At 40.5% G+C, this 16814-nt stretch overlaps 1 protein-coding gene across 3 annotated transcripts in view; it reads left to right on the top strand.

Annotated features, from left to right (window-relative positions):
- The window catches only part of PARPBP (PARP1 binding protein), a 28691-nt gene that overhangs the window by 10407 nt on the left and 1470 nt on the right, over positions 1-16814 (top strand). For all 3 annotated transcript variants that reach the window (XM_082240535.1, XM_082240536.1, XM_082240537.1), the window contains exons 4-10: positions 1379-1489; positions 2237-2407; positions 3926-4080; positions 11600-11783; positions 12680-12846; positions 13889-13970; positions 15495-15657. In XM_082240535.1, the coding sequence (XP_082096661.1) occupies positions 1379-1489; positions 2237-2407; positions 3926-4080; positions 11600-11783; positions 12680-12846; positions 13889-13970; positions 15495-15657 (1033 nt within the window). The remainder of the gene's footprint in view (positions 1-1378; positions 1490-2236; positions 2408-3925; positions 4081-11599; positions 11784-12679; positions 12847-13888; positions 13971-15494; positions 15658-16814) is intronic.

Below are 16814 nucleotides of genomic sequence, written 5' to 3'. Positions count from 1 at the left end.
GTAAGGATAAAAGCTATGTGGTTATGAAATAAGATAATCCCCTCTTAATGTGTCTGGCACAACTCTATGGAAAGGATGCTCTTTCATGTCAGAGTAACTCAGAATTAAATTCCAGGGATGCAGTCACTTTAATCGGAAACATTATGAAGACAAACTGCTATGGTACTTTAAATTATGAGCATGTGATGAGGAAAGAGCTGCCTGTTGAAATCCTGCTTTAGAAGTTTTGATTTTTGATTTTTTTGTAATTTTGATTCTTGAATATTTTTTATCATTTTATTTCCCTATCATCAAATGCCTGCAAATTTCTGATTCACTTAATTACCTTAAAAAAAGAAACAGTACCAGAAACTTGTATCTAAAGGAATTAAAGCCCATTCCAGCCTTACATATGTCCATGTCCATGTACTCTGTTACTGGGATATAAAGAAACTTCTCTAGTTATGAGATTTCTTTGTACAATCGTACCTTGGATCCCAAATGCCCTAGAACTCACATGTTTTGGCGCTGCAAACCCAGAAGTGATTGTTTCAGTTTGCGAACGTTCTTTTGGAACCTGAACATCTGATGGGGATTCTGTGGCTTCTGATTGGCTGCAAGAGCTTCCTGCAGCCAATCAGAAGCCGCAATTTGGTTTTCAATATCCAACAAGTATTCTGGAATCAATTTTTAGGTCCCTCCCCATCAAGCCTCTGTTTTACAAATGTGATCGTGGCATTTTATATCCTTTAAATTATAATAAGAGCCCTGCTCTTATGTTTATTCCCGTATCCTGTTCTCATAGTGGTTAACCAGATACCTACTGAAAACCCGCAAGCAAGATGTGAGTGCAATAGCATTCTTACTTAGGATTCCTGGCAACTTGTATACAGGGGCACACTGCTTCTAACAGTGGAGAGAGAACATTGACTAGTAACCATGGTAGCCCTATTCTCGATGCATTTGTCTAAACCACCCAGGTTGGTAGCCATTGCTGCATCATGTGGGAGCCAATCCTCTAGTTAATGCACTGTGTGAAGAAGTAATTCCTATCCACTTTCTCCACAACATGCATAATCTTTGATACTTCTGTCGTATATAAGATTATGGATGGTGTGGAGAATGTGAACAGAGAGAAAAGGAGCACTCTGAGAGATTCTGGCACTAATGGGTTAATCCTGCATTCTCGACAAGGACCAGTTTAAAGCTAACCAGTTTTCTTTTTGAGCACCCATATTCCTCAACCACTTTTCTGCTTTGGGATTTTTGCTATCTACTTGTGCAGCAAACTTTGTTCTGGGTACTCAAGAATCAAAACAGCCTCCACAACCTGTTCCTTGAAAAGAATGGTAGTAGAGTGTCTAGTTACAGTTCTGAAATATCTTATTGCTTCCCAAAGGCACAACTGTTAGAATTTATTGCCGGAACAGCAGATTTAGCCATTGAGAATCATTCGGTTCTTACTACCCCCTCAACACCAACCAGCAGAGTGAACCAGGATCATGAAGAGGTAAAATGTATGAGTATTGTCCTATATCCCAACTATCATAGTGTTTATTATAACCCGTATTTGCTTATGTACAGAAATCACACTTGGACTCTAATACAGTATTGAAATTTAGCTGCATCTCTGCTTTCATTGAAAGAAGAAAAGTAGTATTCTATTTTGTGGAAAGACATTTCAGAACATGTAGATAAGCATGGTAAAAGATTCCAAGATTCAGAATCTCATCATAATCTCTACCCATGTTTTCTTACCTGTACACCCCTGCTGCCTTTCAGTTACTCAAACCTTGCTCTGGAGATAGAATGCCTGACACAATAAAATTTACTTGGAGTCATTAATGAGATTGGAATGATGAACAATCCTATGATGAAATAGCATCTATTGCCAGGGTGGTCAGTATGGAAAGTCTAGATCTCAGGCTGGAAAGAACAAAAGTAATTTAAAATTTTGTCCAGTGTACTTTTATATATTAAATATAATCCATATTTGTTTCTTTAATTGCTTACCTGATTTTTCAAAATGGAGATTAGTGAATTGAAAGCTAGTGTAGTATTTTTGCTTTACTACATATGAGTTTCCTAATATTTTGCTAAATTGTGTTTTCATGAAGCAGCCCTGTTTAGGGAAGCTTTTAATGTTTGATGTATCACAGTATTTTAATATTTTGTTGGAAACCGCCCATTATTATTATTATTATTATTATTATTATTATTATTATTGAATAAGCTAACAGGATTCTCTTTTATGTAGCTACCATTGATGGTGAAGAAAATTTTGTATGCATATTTAAGTATATTGGTTAACTCCAAGAATGATCTGGCGTTTGCTTACATTTTAAACGTTCCTGACAGAGGACTTGGAAGGGAAGCTTTTACTGACCTAAAACATGCTGCACAGCAGAGGCAAATGTCCATATTCTTGGTACGTATGACAAATCAAAGCATTTTTTTGTATTTGAAGGCATTGAGGAGATGCAATAGGATGATTTTGGGTTGTTTTAAGCAAACTATATAGGAGCTGGATTGGGATTGTTCATGTAACAGCCAGAAGTCATCCATTTGTACTGCGTTAGCCATGCTGGTTGTACAAATCCTCCAGTCTGTCGTTTTAGACAAGTGAATATAGGCATAGTTTCTGTGAGGATTGTTGCAGTCAGGTATGCTGTGTCAGTACACCAAATACTGAAAAAGTTGACTGAAATCATTCTAATATACTAGTTTCTCAGGAGGGGAACAAATCAAAACTGAAGGGCTTCAGAACACTAAAGTTGCTTTATGAAGCAGTAGTTGTGAAAAAAGTGTTTCCTAAATTCTCTGTCAAATGGCCATTACTCAAAGATCTTTGCCCATTATCAGTGACATAGGAAATCACTCAGGCCAGAGCACTGTACCATGTATTTGTAATTTGGGTTGTAAATGTTAATTCCTTTCAAAACATGACTTGGGAACAGGTTTGATGTAGCATAGTCAAGTTTTTGGGGTGTTGTAATTGAATAAGTATGGAAACATGTGAAAGATTAATCAGTTCAATTCCTAAAGTTGTATTATTTGGTGTTTTATGAATTATGGACTTGGACTATGTTCATCAGCCACTCTTTTATGGTTACCAAAGAAAGAAAACTTCTTTGTATAAAAACATGGTTTTCTTTTGGCAGCTTTGTTCTAAAGAAGAAGAATGATGAAATACTTTCCATTGAGTAGTCAAGATCCTATGAAGCACACAGAATCTGCAGTGTATCCATGAGCACTGGCAGAATTATTCTACAAGGTTGGGGGTTCTCTAAAAATCTAACCCCCAACTTTTTTTTTAATTATACAGTATGTAGATAGGAAGAACACACTTGTAGACCCACCAGATTCTGCTGCACTGGTTAACTGGGTTTGTGTATGTTTTTGCCAAAGGATTACTTTATGATGTGCTTGAGGGTCAATGAATATCCCAAGTCCTGTTGAGGCAGACTCATGTGCCTTCCATACAGGCCACCTCTGAGTTGGCAGCTATGGGGTCAGAATTTTGACCCAGAAGTCACATGATGCTAGTACCTGCTTTGATAGACACAATTTTAATTGAATTCTGCACAAAACATTTAAATGTAAGGTGGCTAATGGGAAGATCAAATTTGTCTTACTATGCAGGCACAATCCTTCTGGCTTGAAACAGTAGAATGGGTTGAATAATTAATATACTTAAGTTTTCCAAAGATTTGTAGTTTTGCTTCACAACAGCACACAATTATCATATTTGGAACAGATTTGTTTTTGTTTTACAATCGCATAGAAAGCCATTATGTTTACTTTAATTTTAAGGAATAATTTGGACTTTTCTTTAATGCCATGAATCATCCTGATATTTGTGGGAATATTTGTGGTTTACTTGTGGTGTATTGGTTTTCTATGTTTGCATTACTATTTTACTTAGCTAAATTATATGTCTTGTTAGATGGCGACGTCTTTTATCAGAACCATAGAACTTGGAGGAAAAGGTTATGCCCCTTCCCCAGCTGATCCTTTAAGAACCCATATGAAGGGACTTTCACACTTGGTTCACTTCATTGATAAACTGGAAGAAATTATTGGTGAAGTCCAGGATCCGAGGTAATAATTTTCCTATGTATGTGTACATGCAGCACTGTTTAAAATGTATATTCCTTCATTAAAACAAAGCCAGCAACTATTACAAATGCACTCATTCTTAGCTATTTTAGATAGACGGTTTTCAAAACTTGTAAGCCTATCAATATGAAGATTGAATCTATTCAGCCTTTCCTTTATAACAACTGCAGTAAAGCAGACAGGGCAAGAGAGGTTATTTGAAAAAAATAAATTGAAAATAGTTTGACTTGGAGTAAGCCCCATCAAATGCACTGGAAATTACTTCTGAGTAGACACAGAAATCCTATACATTTCTATTCACATCACACTATATGTTGTTTGCACATCACACTATATGTTGTTTAGCACAGAGGCAACTGGATCAATGTAGCAGGCCAGAGCCTTATATTTCTCTCTTCCCCAACCCCCGCTGGCCAAACTTGAGCTGTGCAGGGCCACTCACCTGTCAATCACCTGATGTCACAATGACATTGAATGATGTAGCATGTTAGAGTACCAGTGATCATCTGATGGTTGTACTTCAGAAGCTGGGTGTATAGTGCTTCTGAAGCCCTGCTGGCCAGCCCTTTTGGCTCTCCCATCTTGTTACTTGCATATACCTGCCATGATGTCATGGGACTTGCAGGTAGGTGTGACTGACAAGTAAGTGGATTCCTGACAGCCTAATTAGGCCTCTGGGCCAGAGGTTCCTCACTCCTAGTTTTTCATGACATTCATAAATGGGAAAAAGCCAGAAGTTTACACACTATATTCCTCTCTCCTCCTTTAATGTGGCTGGGTGGGGGAGTTCAGAAGCTTTTGCTTTTGCTTATGCTTTAAGTTTGCCACAGTTTGTTATGTTATCTGGACAAACAAACTGTGGTTAAAACTATGGTTAATTTTAAAAGAAGCCAACTTCAAACTGGTTTCTGAAGCTGATGGATAAAGTTTATTATAACTCTGGGTCCAGATGGCATAGCAAGATGAGCTTAACTAAAAGTGGAGGTTAAAACTTCCAAATTCCAGAGGGGAGGAGCACATGAAACTGGGACTTGTTTGGACTAATTCCAGCTCATAAACATTGCACTGTGCTTTATTGTGATATGTGAATCTTTCTTGCTTCTGTTCCATTTTTTCTTTCTCTAGTTTTTCTTGATTTAAGCTTGCTTTCTTGTGTTACCAAAGAATATCAGTAGTAGTAACAGAGGCTAGTGCTGTTACTGCAAACTTGCCTAGTACTACATCCTGTGCACAACCACAGAAGTGACACCTGTGTTCAAAGAACTTTGTAGTTCACAGTATCTGGGCAAATCTGGGTGGGTGAAGAACGAATGGGATTGACAAGGAGAAATGCGGGGGAAGAAGCAGTCAGTTTAGGCAAAAGTTCAGGAAATAATTAAAGAAGAGTTCATTGAAGGATGAGAACCTGATACATGAACTTGATAACTGTAAGCTGTATAACAGGAGGTCAACTTTGCAGACAGAGCAAGGATCTGCAAGGGAGAGAGAAGGGAGGTGCTGGTGGGATTCAAGTGAAAATGAGTTTATAAATTAAGGATAGGAAGGATAGGAAACCTGTGACCCTCCAAACATTGTACAACTCCAGCTCCCTTAATTTCCGACCTTCCGTGCTATAGTTACAAAGCTTCTCAGAGAGCCAGTGTGGGAAGAGAGGTGACATGATAATGGAGGGTTCCTTAGGAAAATATAGTTCAGTATCACATGGCCAGAAAAATTTCCTGTATCCTAGAGCAGTTTGTGGGCTGAGGATATATAACTCTTTGAACAGCTACACAGGATGTCCTTTAGCTGGTCATGCTTTTTTAGCAGAGAGAAGACAAACAGCCCAGCTACGTGTTAAACCATTAACTGGGCAAATATTTCTGGCATCCTTAAATAATGGAAGATGCTTCTAACCTGAGATAGCTATAAATCTGCATGCCCATCACATCATACATGAGAAGTTCAAGTATAAAAACCATTGACCCCTTGATGAGGCGTACATAGGGGAACAGTACCTAGTGAGGATGGAGTTTACCAGAGTGGTCACTGTATTCTTTAAAAAAAAAAAAAAAAAGCTTGATTGGCCAGCTGAAGAATTTTCCAAATTCTTTGACCCTGGAGTAAAAAGAGGTTTGTGAAAACTATGAGGGATGATACAAGGCTTTGAATATGGCAAGGGGAAATTCCAGAGAGTTGGCATCAAAATACCTGAGCTAGCATTTCAAACACCTATTCTATAAAAATGTGCATTCTAAAATAAGTAATTGGTAAAATAACATAAGTTCTCATGCTGATTGATGCCCACAATCTATCATGAGCTGTCTTTCTATTGTATAACAACATAACATAATATAATACATTATATTTGTTATAAATTGCAATGTGTATTTTCTGTAACTGCCATGACGGGAAAAACTAAAAATGCTGATACCTCTGAAATAGGATTTTGATATATGCTTTCCTGTTCCTGGAATAGTTGGGGAAGCTGTTTTATGTCTTATCAGGTTTTTGAATGCTGTCCATATTCTTGACAGTCTGTATTGCTTTCTCCGTCACATAGTTCCCAGAAAGAGTACATACTATAAAATCATATTGAGTAGTAGTATTCTTTTTATGCCGCCAGCAACTTGATTACTATAGGATCAGACTTGTGAGTATCCAAGGCCAGAGCATGCAGGGACATCCTGACCACCACTTTAGTAGTGGAGGAACATGGCTTCATGATAAATCAACTGAAGAGCTTTCTCATCACAGCTGAAAGGATCCAACACCTGCGAGTGAGGAGGGGGTGACACAATCCAGCTCAAAATATTTGTGTCCCAGGAGCAAGAAGACAACCTTCTGGACAAAACAAGGAAGTTCATAACCTGAATCCAGCTCCATTTAATGGGCATGGTGCACCTACAAGGCTTTTCCCCATCCAGGACCCAGTTTTGAGAAAGATAGGCCACCTGGTACCCATGCCACCTCTCTGTCATTACTCTGATGGTTTCTCCTCCTATCCAAACTTTTACAGAAGGTCAGAACACTCTGAGACAGGGTCCAACTAGTGAATTGCCACTGGCTCCAGAGTCTGTGGTTCTTGGACCTGATGGGCTGTTAAGAACTCTGGCATATCCCAATGCAACTGGATTTTCTAACCCATAAGCCCCCATCTTGGCAGCAGCTCTGTGTTTAGACCATGAGTGGCTTTAGACGAAGAGTTTTCCCAATAAAGTGGCCTGGAAAATCCTAGCTTCCAGATGTTTGTCCACCAATCTAATCTATGAAATGGCCAGGAAAGCTTTCCATTGCTGGTGGAAATGCCTTTTTTCCCCCCAGGCCACAGCTTCAGGAGTCCGAGAGATCCTTGAGCTTGTGCAAGCTTGTCTTGATTTGAGAGCACTTGGTGGCCCTGGACTGGATGTTACTGGATCGGGGGAAGGTCCCATAGCCATGCCAAGCAGCGCTTAAGTGGTTCTGCTCTCCTGTTGCGACCCTCTGCTCCTGTTGCCACCCCCCTGCATTTATTCATAGATTCCCTACATGGGACATGTACCTAGTACTTGGGACACCCATCAACCAGTTTTTTGAGCCTATTCAGCAACTCTGCATACCTGAACTTCAATGGAGGACATCTGCAGGGCACTCACATGGGCTCACCCCTCTACATTCACCAGGCACTACAAACTAGATAAATATGTTTTGACAAAAGCAGCCTTTGGGAGGAGGATCCTACAACAAGTGCTGTGATTACTAATTCTCCTTCCACCCAGTCCATGAGAGTACTGCATTTGTAAATCGGGATTCAGGCCTCACCATGGGACTGAAACTGCCTTGGTCGCGCTGGTTGATGATCTCTGGCGAGCTAGGGACAAAGGTGAGAGTTGTTTCCTAGTTCTGCTGGATCTCTCAGCGGCCTTTGATACAATCAACCATAACATCCTTCTGGACCGTCTAGAGGGGCTGGGAGCTGGGGGCACTGTTATACAGTGGTTTCGCTCCTTCCTCCTGGGCCGTGTTCAGAAAGTGGTGGTGGGGGATGAGTGTTCAGACCCCTGGGCCCTCACTTGTGGGGTGCCTCAGGGTTCCGTCCTCTCCCCCATGCTTTTTAACATCTATATGAAGCCGCTGGGAGAGATCATCAAGGGGTTTGGACTGGGTGTCCATCAATATGCAGATGATACCCAGCTTTATCTCTCTTTCAAATCAGAACCAGTGAAGGCAGTGAAGGTCCTGTGTGAGTGCCTGGAGGCGGTTGGAGGATGGATGGCGGCTAATGGATTGAAGTTGAATCCTGACAAGGCAGAAGTACTGTTTTGGGGGGACGGGGTGGGCTGGTGTGGAGGACTCCCTGGTCCTGAATAGGGTAACTGTGCCCCTGAAGGACCAGGTGCGCAGCCTGGGAGTCATTTTGGACTCACAGCTGTCCATGGAGGCGCAGGTCAATTCTGTATCCAGGGCAGCTGTCTACCAACTCCACCTGGTACGAAGGCTGAGACACCCGCCCTGTGGAACGCCCTCCCATCAGATGTCAAAGCGATAAATAACTACCTGACATTCAGAAGACATCTTAAGGCAGCCCTGTTCAGGGAAGTTTTTAATCTGTGATATTTTACTGTATTTTTGGTTTCTATGGAAGCCGCCCAGAGTGGCTGGGGAAACCCAGCCAGATGGGCGGGGTACAAATAATAAATAATAATTATTATTATAAATCCCTTTCCTGTATAATCCACTGATGAAGAATGAAAAGTTGGGTTTACTGTAAAGCAGAGATTTTTTTTCTGGTTGGCAGACAATAGTGCATACAGCTTTGCCTTTTGAGTCAAATCAATGTGGTGGGATACAAGGGTCTATGTACATCACATTTGTGCAGTTCCCTCTGGTCAGCCAGGCAGGGATTCTAAATACACCCCTTCTCCATATTTTTCTAGCTATTTCCTTATGCTATTCTGTTAAGGTTTTGTTCCCTGGTGTAGTTTTTTTTTTTGGTCTACAGCCACAATGCTATCATCAAGGCCAAGTGAGAGGATAGGAGGGTGGTTCTTTCCTCTTCTAGCTCACCACTGCAAACATTTTTAGAATTGTTTCTTACCCTGCCTTCTGAAGATGAGCCAGCCCCTTACTGTATGCTCCACTCTCTGCTGACCAGAAGTGTAACTTTCCAGTTGTTAATATTGCAGGTCAGAGGTGGGACAGAAATCAGTTTAAATTAATTTAATGTGGCACAGGTAATGTAGCAGGAAGTGAAGTAGACCAAATCTTAAACTGCTTGGCTTTTTTTGTACAGCTTAAAATCATTCATGCAAATGTATCAGGAACAAATTTAATACTTTGGGCAACTTAATAAAATTAGCCTGAGGTACAACCTCTTGCATAGTTATTTAGGAGCAAATCCTGTTTAATTCAGTGAGATTTACTTTTGAGTAAACAAGGGTAGAATCGGATTGGAAGACTAATCTGTTTATACTGTACCTTAATGCAAAATGAAGAAAACCATGGCATAGTGTCTTTAATTCCCAAACACAGTAGATCAGTACTTTGTCTTGGCCTTCTCATATGAAAAATGAATGAAGTTTTCCTTTCAATGCTCCAGCTAGAGTTGTGTATATCTGATGGGGAATGGGAACATTTTTCCTGGAAATGAAAAACGTGGAAAGAAAAATGAGCATTGGGATATTAGCTGTTGGAGCAGCAATATTAGGTAGAAACAAACACATTGATCTTACTTTTCCTGAATGTTGTGCTGCCAGAACAAGAATAATAGCTAAATGGCCCTCTTTGTAGAACTATCCAATCAGACTAGGTGTGATCCTCATACACAATTGCCAGACTTTTAATGGGAAATTGGTTTGTAAGCATCTTAATCAAAAGACTGTTGTAAGTTGCCTGGCCTGGAAAGAGTCTTTTCTATACCTATGATGAACAGAAGTTTTAATTATGATGGTCCCTTATTGGAAGGTAGGTAGCAGTGTTTGCAGTGCTTTTTTTCTGGGGGGATGCAGGGGTACCTACACCCCTAAACATTTTGTGAATATAAGTTTGGTCTCATTAAGCGGCAGTATTTCAATATGACGCGGGTGGCGCTGTCGGTAAAGCCTAGGACTTGCCGATCGCATGGTCGGCGGTTCGAATCCCCATCGTTCGGTCCCTGCTCCTGCCCACCTAGCAGTTCGAAAGCACCCTTAAGTGCAAGTAGATAAATAGGTACCGCTTTATAGCAGGAAGGTAAACAGCGTTTCCATGTGCTGCGCTGGTGCAGACTCGCCAGAGCAGCTTTGTCATGCTGGCCACGTGACCCGGAAGTGTCCTCGGACAGCGCTGGCCCCCGGCCTCTTAAGCGAGATGGGCGCGCAACCCCAGAGTCGGTCACGACTGGCCCGTACGGGCAGGGGTACCTTTACCTTTACCTTTTTTATTTCAATATGAGTAGGAAAATGAGAGTAGCGCTAAACATTTTTTTAGGGGGGAAAAAGCACTGAGTGTTTGTGTATGGGGAAAACTCTGGATTAAGGTACCATCTGGTACTACTCAGATTTTACACTTAAGAGCTCTTTGATCTGAAATTATGCAGGTAAAAATCCATACTAGATAGAAACATAGTAGTGGCTTACTAAGAGGCCATATTTGGGACAAAATGCTTGGCTACTGGAGTTTCTTGAAAAGGAGGATTTTCCTGACTCTATAATTGAGCTAACAGAGCAGAAGCTTCATTTCTTACTAAGCTAGCTAAAGGCCTGTCAAGTTTGAATGGTGGGGGTCAGAGAAGGATGGAAAGTTTACATTCTTTACTCCTACCTATATACCAGCAAACACCCACCTTTCATGTAAGAATTGCCATGGGGTAGTGATTAAAGCTGCTCACTATACTTAGTGATTCTAGTGATTAGGAATTGAACTTATTCTATTTGCATGGTCCTCACTAAATTTCTGTTTTCTTGATTACACACTAGTATGCATCATGGAATGTTGAGAACTGACTTGTATAAAGTATGCACTGTATTAAAAATACAGAAATCTTGTCTTTCCCTCTGCTGCTGGAAGCATACGTCAGACACTTTTATTAAAAATATGTTTGTAAATGACCTATTTGTGCTAGCTATTTAATTATTGCTATACAGTACTCAAAACACTTTATAAAAGTTTGGGAAATGGAAATGTTTTATAACAACAGGCAGATTTCACTTCTTTTCAAACTTTAATCCACTTGTGGCTAATGAGCAGAATTAGATAATGTGAGTGAACAAATGATAGCCTGATGGCATAGCAAGTTTTAATTATTTCCTTTTCTATTTAAAATTGTAAACTAAGGAGAAGTCTACTGTCCCTGCTCGTTGACTCTTGTAATCTCCCAATTCTTAAAAGTGAAAGATTGCATTAAAGGGCAAGATCTTATTGCATGATGCTGTGCAACTGAATAGATCAAAGCTGTTGGCTGAACAGTTTTGATTAACTGTGAAGACGCTCTGTTTTCAGAACTATTAAGTATATTAAAATAGCGCCAAGATGAATATGGAGATGACCCTAGGTCTGTTTTTAGACTTGCAGGGGGGAAAATTCTATCAACAATCAAGATGCATTTGATAAAAGGAAGAAGCAGCAGGGATGCCTTCTGTCAAGCAGCAGAGGAAGTGGTACAAGATTTGGATTTGAGGATTAAAAATATTATCAACTTTCAGCATGAGTCTATGACAGCTAGCACCACTGGAATTAGTCCAGCCCGGGTAAGGGGCCTCCTTTTGTTCTTCTAAATTGTTTGATATAAAAGAAAGGACATTTTTCTTAATGATTTGAATGTAGAAACTAACTCAGTAATACAAATTTAATACAATAATAGGTAATATATGTAATACAATGTAAGAACTATCTGTGCAATCTAGGTTTCCTATAATATGGGTTTAACTAGTTGAAATAAAGAATTTGCTTTGCACTGAGGGATGAGTGTGTGTTTATACACACATAGTCTTACTTGGCAAATAAGGTACTTCTAAAGAATTATGAAAGAAAAGAGTTTTTCTAATAATTTAATAATGATAACTTCACATCAGAGTGAAATATTCTAGATTTTGTCTAGTGTCTCAAGACATTGCTATCAACAACAATAATTTTACCCAGTTTATAAACTTCTACCTTTTTAGATTTTGAAAAAATATGATTTTCCTTTCATTCTTAGTAATGGTTGACATTGTGATTACCCTTACCATTATGTTACTAATGTTTATATGCTGGGTTTTTCCTTGGCTGGATTGGCTATTAACTCTGGGAGGTCTTTTTGCTAAGCCCTCCCTTTCTTCAATCCCTTGGCATTTTCTTTCTGCATAAACACCTTCAGTGGTGCACCTTGTTGGTTCTTGCTGTCTTAAGTTGGGGCACAGCATGTTCTAAGATAAGTAGATGTACTATGTGATACAACCTCCACCCATGTATCTGATAATCCCAACCTGTAACTAGTCACTTTTAATCCAATGATACACATGCACAAACATTTATGTTCAGGTTTTAAGCTTTATCAGAGAGGTTTTATATCCTAAATTGTATGACCTAAAACTACTTTGATCAGGTGAGTCAATTGATGCAAACCCCTCCTGTAAAGCTAATAATAGTCAATATTTAATTTCAGCCCAAGCTACATGCTATAAACCATGGCACTGCTTATTGTGGCAAAGATACTGTGAAGGCCTTATTGGCACTTTTGGATGAAGCAGCTACCGACCCTCCTCCCAAAAACAAAGCCCAAATGTTGTTTGGTGATGAATTCGGATTCCCTTGTACCTTTTTGTTGTTCAGGTAAGTGCTAGGTGCTGAAAACTGGCAAAGCCTCACAGAAGAGGTGAGAGCAAGAATACTTTTTCCCATGAAGCTGATGACTTGGGGCCACCTCATCTGCAGTTATCTCCTATACAAAGACTATGTAAAGAACAACAAGCATACTGTAATTTGGGAAGTGTGGAATGTGTGTTTCAAAGAAAACAATGGCTCAGGAAGTTGATGCATTCAACTGTCCTTGGCTGGAATTATTCTTGGGTGGAAAAGGATGACAATATTGTGTCAATAAAATATTAGTCATGGAATTCTGTATAACAAAAATTATGTCATCAACAAGGGGGAAACAATTGCAAAGTAAAAAATGGAGTGAAACGCTTGAGAAGAAGCATACCAAGATTTAAGTACTGTTAAAGATAATTTCTAACTGAGCCAGTTTTATGTTGCTTGGAGTTAGATAAAATATGGCAACTGAGAAGCCTTATTGCTACCCATATTTCCTTAATGAAAAATTCAGTTTCAGCAGAATGTTTAGTAAACTTATGACTTTACCCAAAATTGTCATTACAGCTACAGTGATAAAATAAAAACAACAGAAAAAGGGTAAAAAACTAAAAGCATGTACAATGATAAATAAATAAGTTCTCCCCCGCCCCCCAATATTAGCTTTTCCAATCAAGCTGTCATCAATAGGTACAGAGCTCCTTTGTATGTCTGCAGATTTCTGAACTAAAAAAGCATTTGTTTCATGGCGGGAACCTATTTACACAAGCATTTTTTGTGTACATATGAATTGGCTCCCTTCTTTAAAATGAATTAAACACCCACACAGCCAAAGGTCTCTGCAGATCAAAATACATGTTGCATCTCTCCAGTCAGAGCAGCTGCAGTAGGTTTTGTTTTGGGACTGGGTTTGCTTTTGGTCATAGGCTAAAAAGTCATTTATTTTGGAATTTTAAAAAATAGACGCCAAATCTATATATGCATGTAATGAAAATTCACCGTAATATGTTCTCATATATTGGGCTGGTCACTATTGCTTACAGTCACTGTTATATTAATTTAGATCTCCAGCACAATCTAGTGGATCTTCTCCAAAAGTTTTGAGACAGAGAATTCGGACAGCAGTTGGTGAAAAAAAAAATAAGGTATGTTAACTTGCCTTGAGGAGAACTATTATTAATCTGATTGATTACATATCTATATTGTCTGGTGTCTGAGGCCTGATTTGCAATTTCAGGTGAAATGATGCTTTTATTTCACTCTTCCTCCTCCCCACCATCCCTTAAAAAACAACAAAACTGCCATGAACAAGCACTGGGGTAAACACTGTCTACCCTCATGCACCAGCTCCTACACTTCCTTTCCTAAGCATGATAATAAACCCAGACTGGGGAACTCTCACTTAATACAAGCCAGGGATGAAGCACTGAAGTTAGTGCATGGGGTGGAGATTAGGAAGATGTGTTTGGCTGAGCTGCTCCCCCCAACCTGGCTTTAGCATACTGAAAGTTTTCTAAAGATGGAAAAAGCTGTAAAACAGAGCGTTTTGGTCTGTCCTCTGTGAACTGATCACTTCTGCTTATTTGTCTGTAGAAAGTACCTTAACAGCAGGGGTGGATCTGGACATTCTTCAGTCTCCAGAAGCTATTGCTGTAAATGATTAGTTTGCCTCCTGCAGTGGAATAAGCATACTTAGAGTCCTTTGAAGAAAAATATGTATCAAGGTTTTTTTAAAGTTAATTTGGATTTAAACTGTTTTAAGCAAAGCTTAACAGCTTAGATCTAATCCTGTGAGCCTTTATATCAGTAAAGCACCAATTGTAATGGTGCTCCGTGTTTCATTCTAATCTCACAACCTCTGGTATTGTGATAATGCAATGTGATAGGTTGGAACTGCAGTACATATATTAAACATCACCAGATATAGTATCATACAATGCTGTTACGCTACACTGAAATGGGCGGAACAAGATAAGACTTCAGATTATATTCATATTGGCCCGAATATAAGTCGCACCCGAATATAAGCTGCACCTTTAAAATTAAAGGGGGAAAAAGAAATGACAATACCTGAGGAGGAGCGGGGGCTGAGGGGAGCCAAGGAGGCAGTGCCTTCACTCCTGAGGCAGTGGGCAGCAGTGCTTCCAGAGGGTCAACACCACCATAGGCCCCCAAAGGGATGGGCAGAGAGAGGCAGCAGCTGGCAGGACTCATGCGCCCCTCGGCGGGCTAAAGCCAGGCAGCACCTCAGGCTAGCGCCAGTCCCAGCACACCAACTGCATCTCCTGTTCCTCCTCCTAGCAGACCTTATCACTCGCTCATCCACACTCCTCTCTTCCTTCCTCCTCCTCGCCACCTTCTGGCTCCCTCTCAGGGACCCCCCTGACCACGCCGCCATCTTGGGAGCTGGCACAGTTGAAACCAGGCAACATCTGGGGACAAGCCCACTCCAAGCCAATTTTTGTAAGGTCGCAAATATAAGCTGCACTTTAACTTTTCATGGTCAGAATTTGGGGGGGGGGGTGCGGCTTATATTTGGGCCAATACGGTATATAATGTAAAATATAGTTATCTAAATTTCTGGAAGTATTTTCACATCAGATTTCCATATTGGAAACCACGTTCATAGCAACCACCTGCATTTCATAATTTCACTTCTTTCAATTTAGCTGAAGCAACCTTTAATTAGGTCTCAGTTTTCTTGCACCTACAAAGATGACCAAATGACTGAGGCAAAGGGTCAGCATTTCCAGGCAATCCAGGCCCCAACATGTGAACATCCAGCACTGAAAGAAAAGGCTGTTCCAGACTCTAAAAATGAATCAACTGCAGGTAAACAAATCGGCAATAAAACTTCTCAAGACCTCTTTGCTTTCCATTTCTCCTTTCCAGTGACTATGTAGTTGCATCTTTCTGATAAGCCAGATGGATTTGTATGTTGCCAAATTCAAATTAACCATTATAATCACATCTAAAATTGTTTTGTATAAGAAAATCAGAGTTCTATGGAATCACACCAAAGACTCATCTAGCTCATCTGTTTCCAACATGGGCCTTTCAGGGGCGCCTGGGAAGTCCACGAACAGGGTATGAAGGCAGTCATGCCTGCTGCTGCTTTCTGTCTCCAGGTTCTGATATCCAGCAGCTGGTTCTGGGCAGGGGCGGAGGAAGGGGGTTGCGGTCTGACCTGGGTGTCATCCTTGAGGGGGGTGACAAAATGGCCCACAGCGCACCCGAGCCACGCGTCTCTCCTGGGAGTGATGCGGTGGCTCGGGGCCCCGCACTGCCTGAAATGGCAGCATAGAGCTTGTGTCCGCCAGGTGGACTCTATGGGCAGCTCACTGTGCCGCCCCCCTGGGCGGGTCGCCGCAACACCCCCGTACATGGATCGTCCCACCCCTGTGGGCGGCTCACCCTGCCCCTGCCGCTCCGGGTGCCGGAGCAGCTAGCTATGCCCCTGGTTCTGATATCTGCAACTGGTATCCAGATTCTATTTAGCCAGCATGGAACTTATTGTTGGACTTGTTTTATTATGTACATTTTGTTCTTTTAATCATGCGCTTCCTGTATACCTTATTCTCAGTCTCACCTACTTTACAGAGTTGATGTGGGAATAGACCATGCCTATCCAATATGGCATGGAATTTGCCTTTTTCTTTTGCACCACACAACCGGAGTTCTCATCAAGTTTTCCACAATGACCCCACAATCTCTTTCCTGGTTCATCGTTATCAGTTCAGACCCCAGCAGTATATATGCATATGTGAAGTGTATATGTGAAGATAGGATGTTTTGTCCCAAGGTGCATAACTATATGTGTAAAAGTGAACACATAATTCAAATATCATTTGCCATTTTATTACCCATTTACAGTTCACAGATACGCCTTTTCAATCTCTTCACCAGTGCACTTGGAGTTTTACTGTTCTTGATAATTTGGTGTCTTCCACAAACCTGGCCACTTCTGATCATTCCTAATACGATCATTT

Source organism: Podarcis vaucheri (genome assembly GCF_965113315.1).
Source record: "Podarcis vaucheri genome assembly, chromosome: 10".
Taxonomy (NCBI): Eukaryota; Metazoa; Chordata; class Lepidosauria; order Squamata; family Lacertidae; genus Podarcis; species Podarcis vaucheri.
Note: the sequence above shows the minus strand (reverse complement) of the source record. Positions and strands in the feature narration are given on the sequence as shown.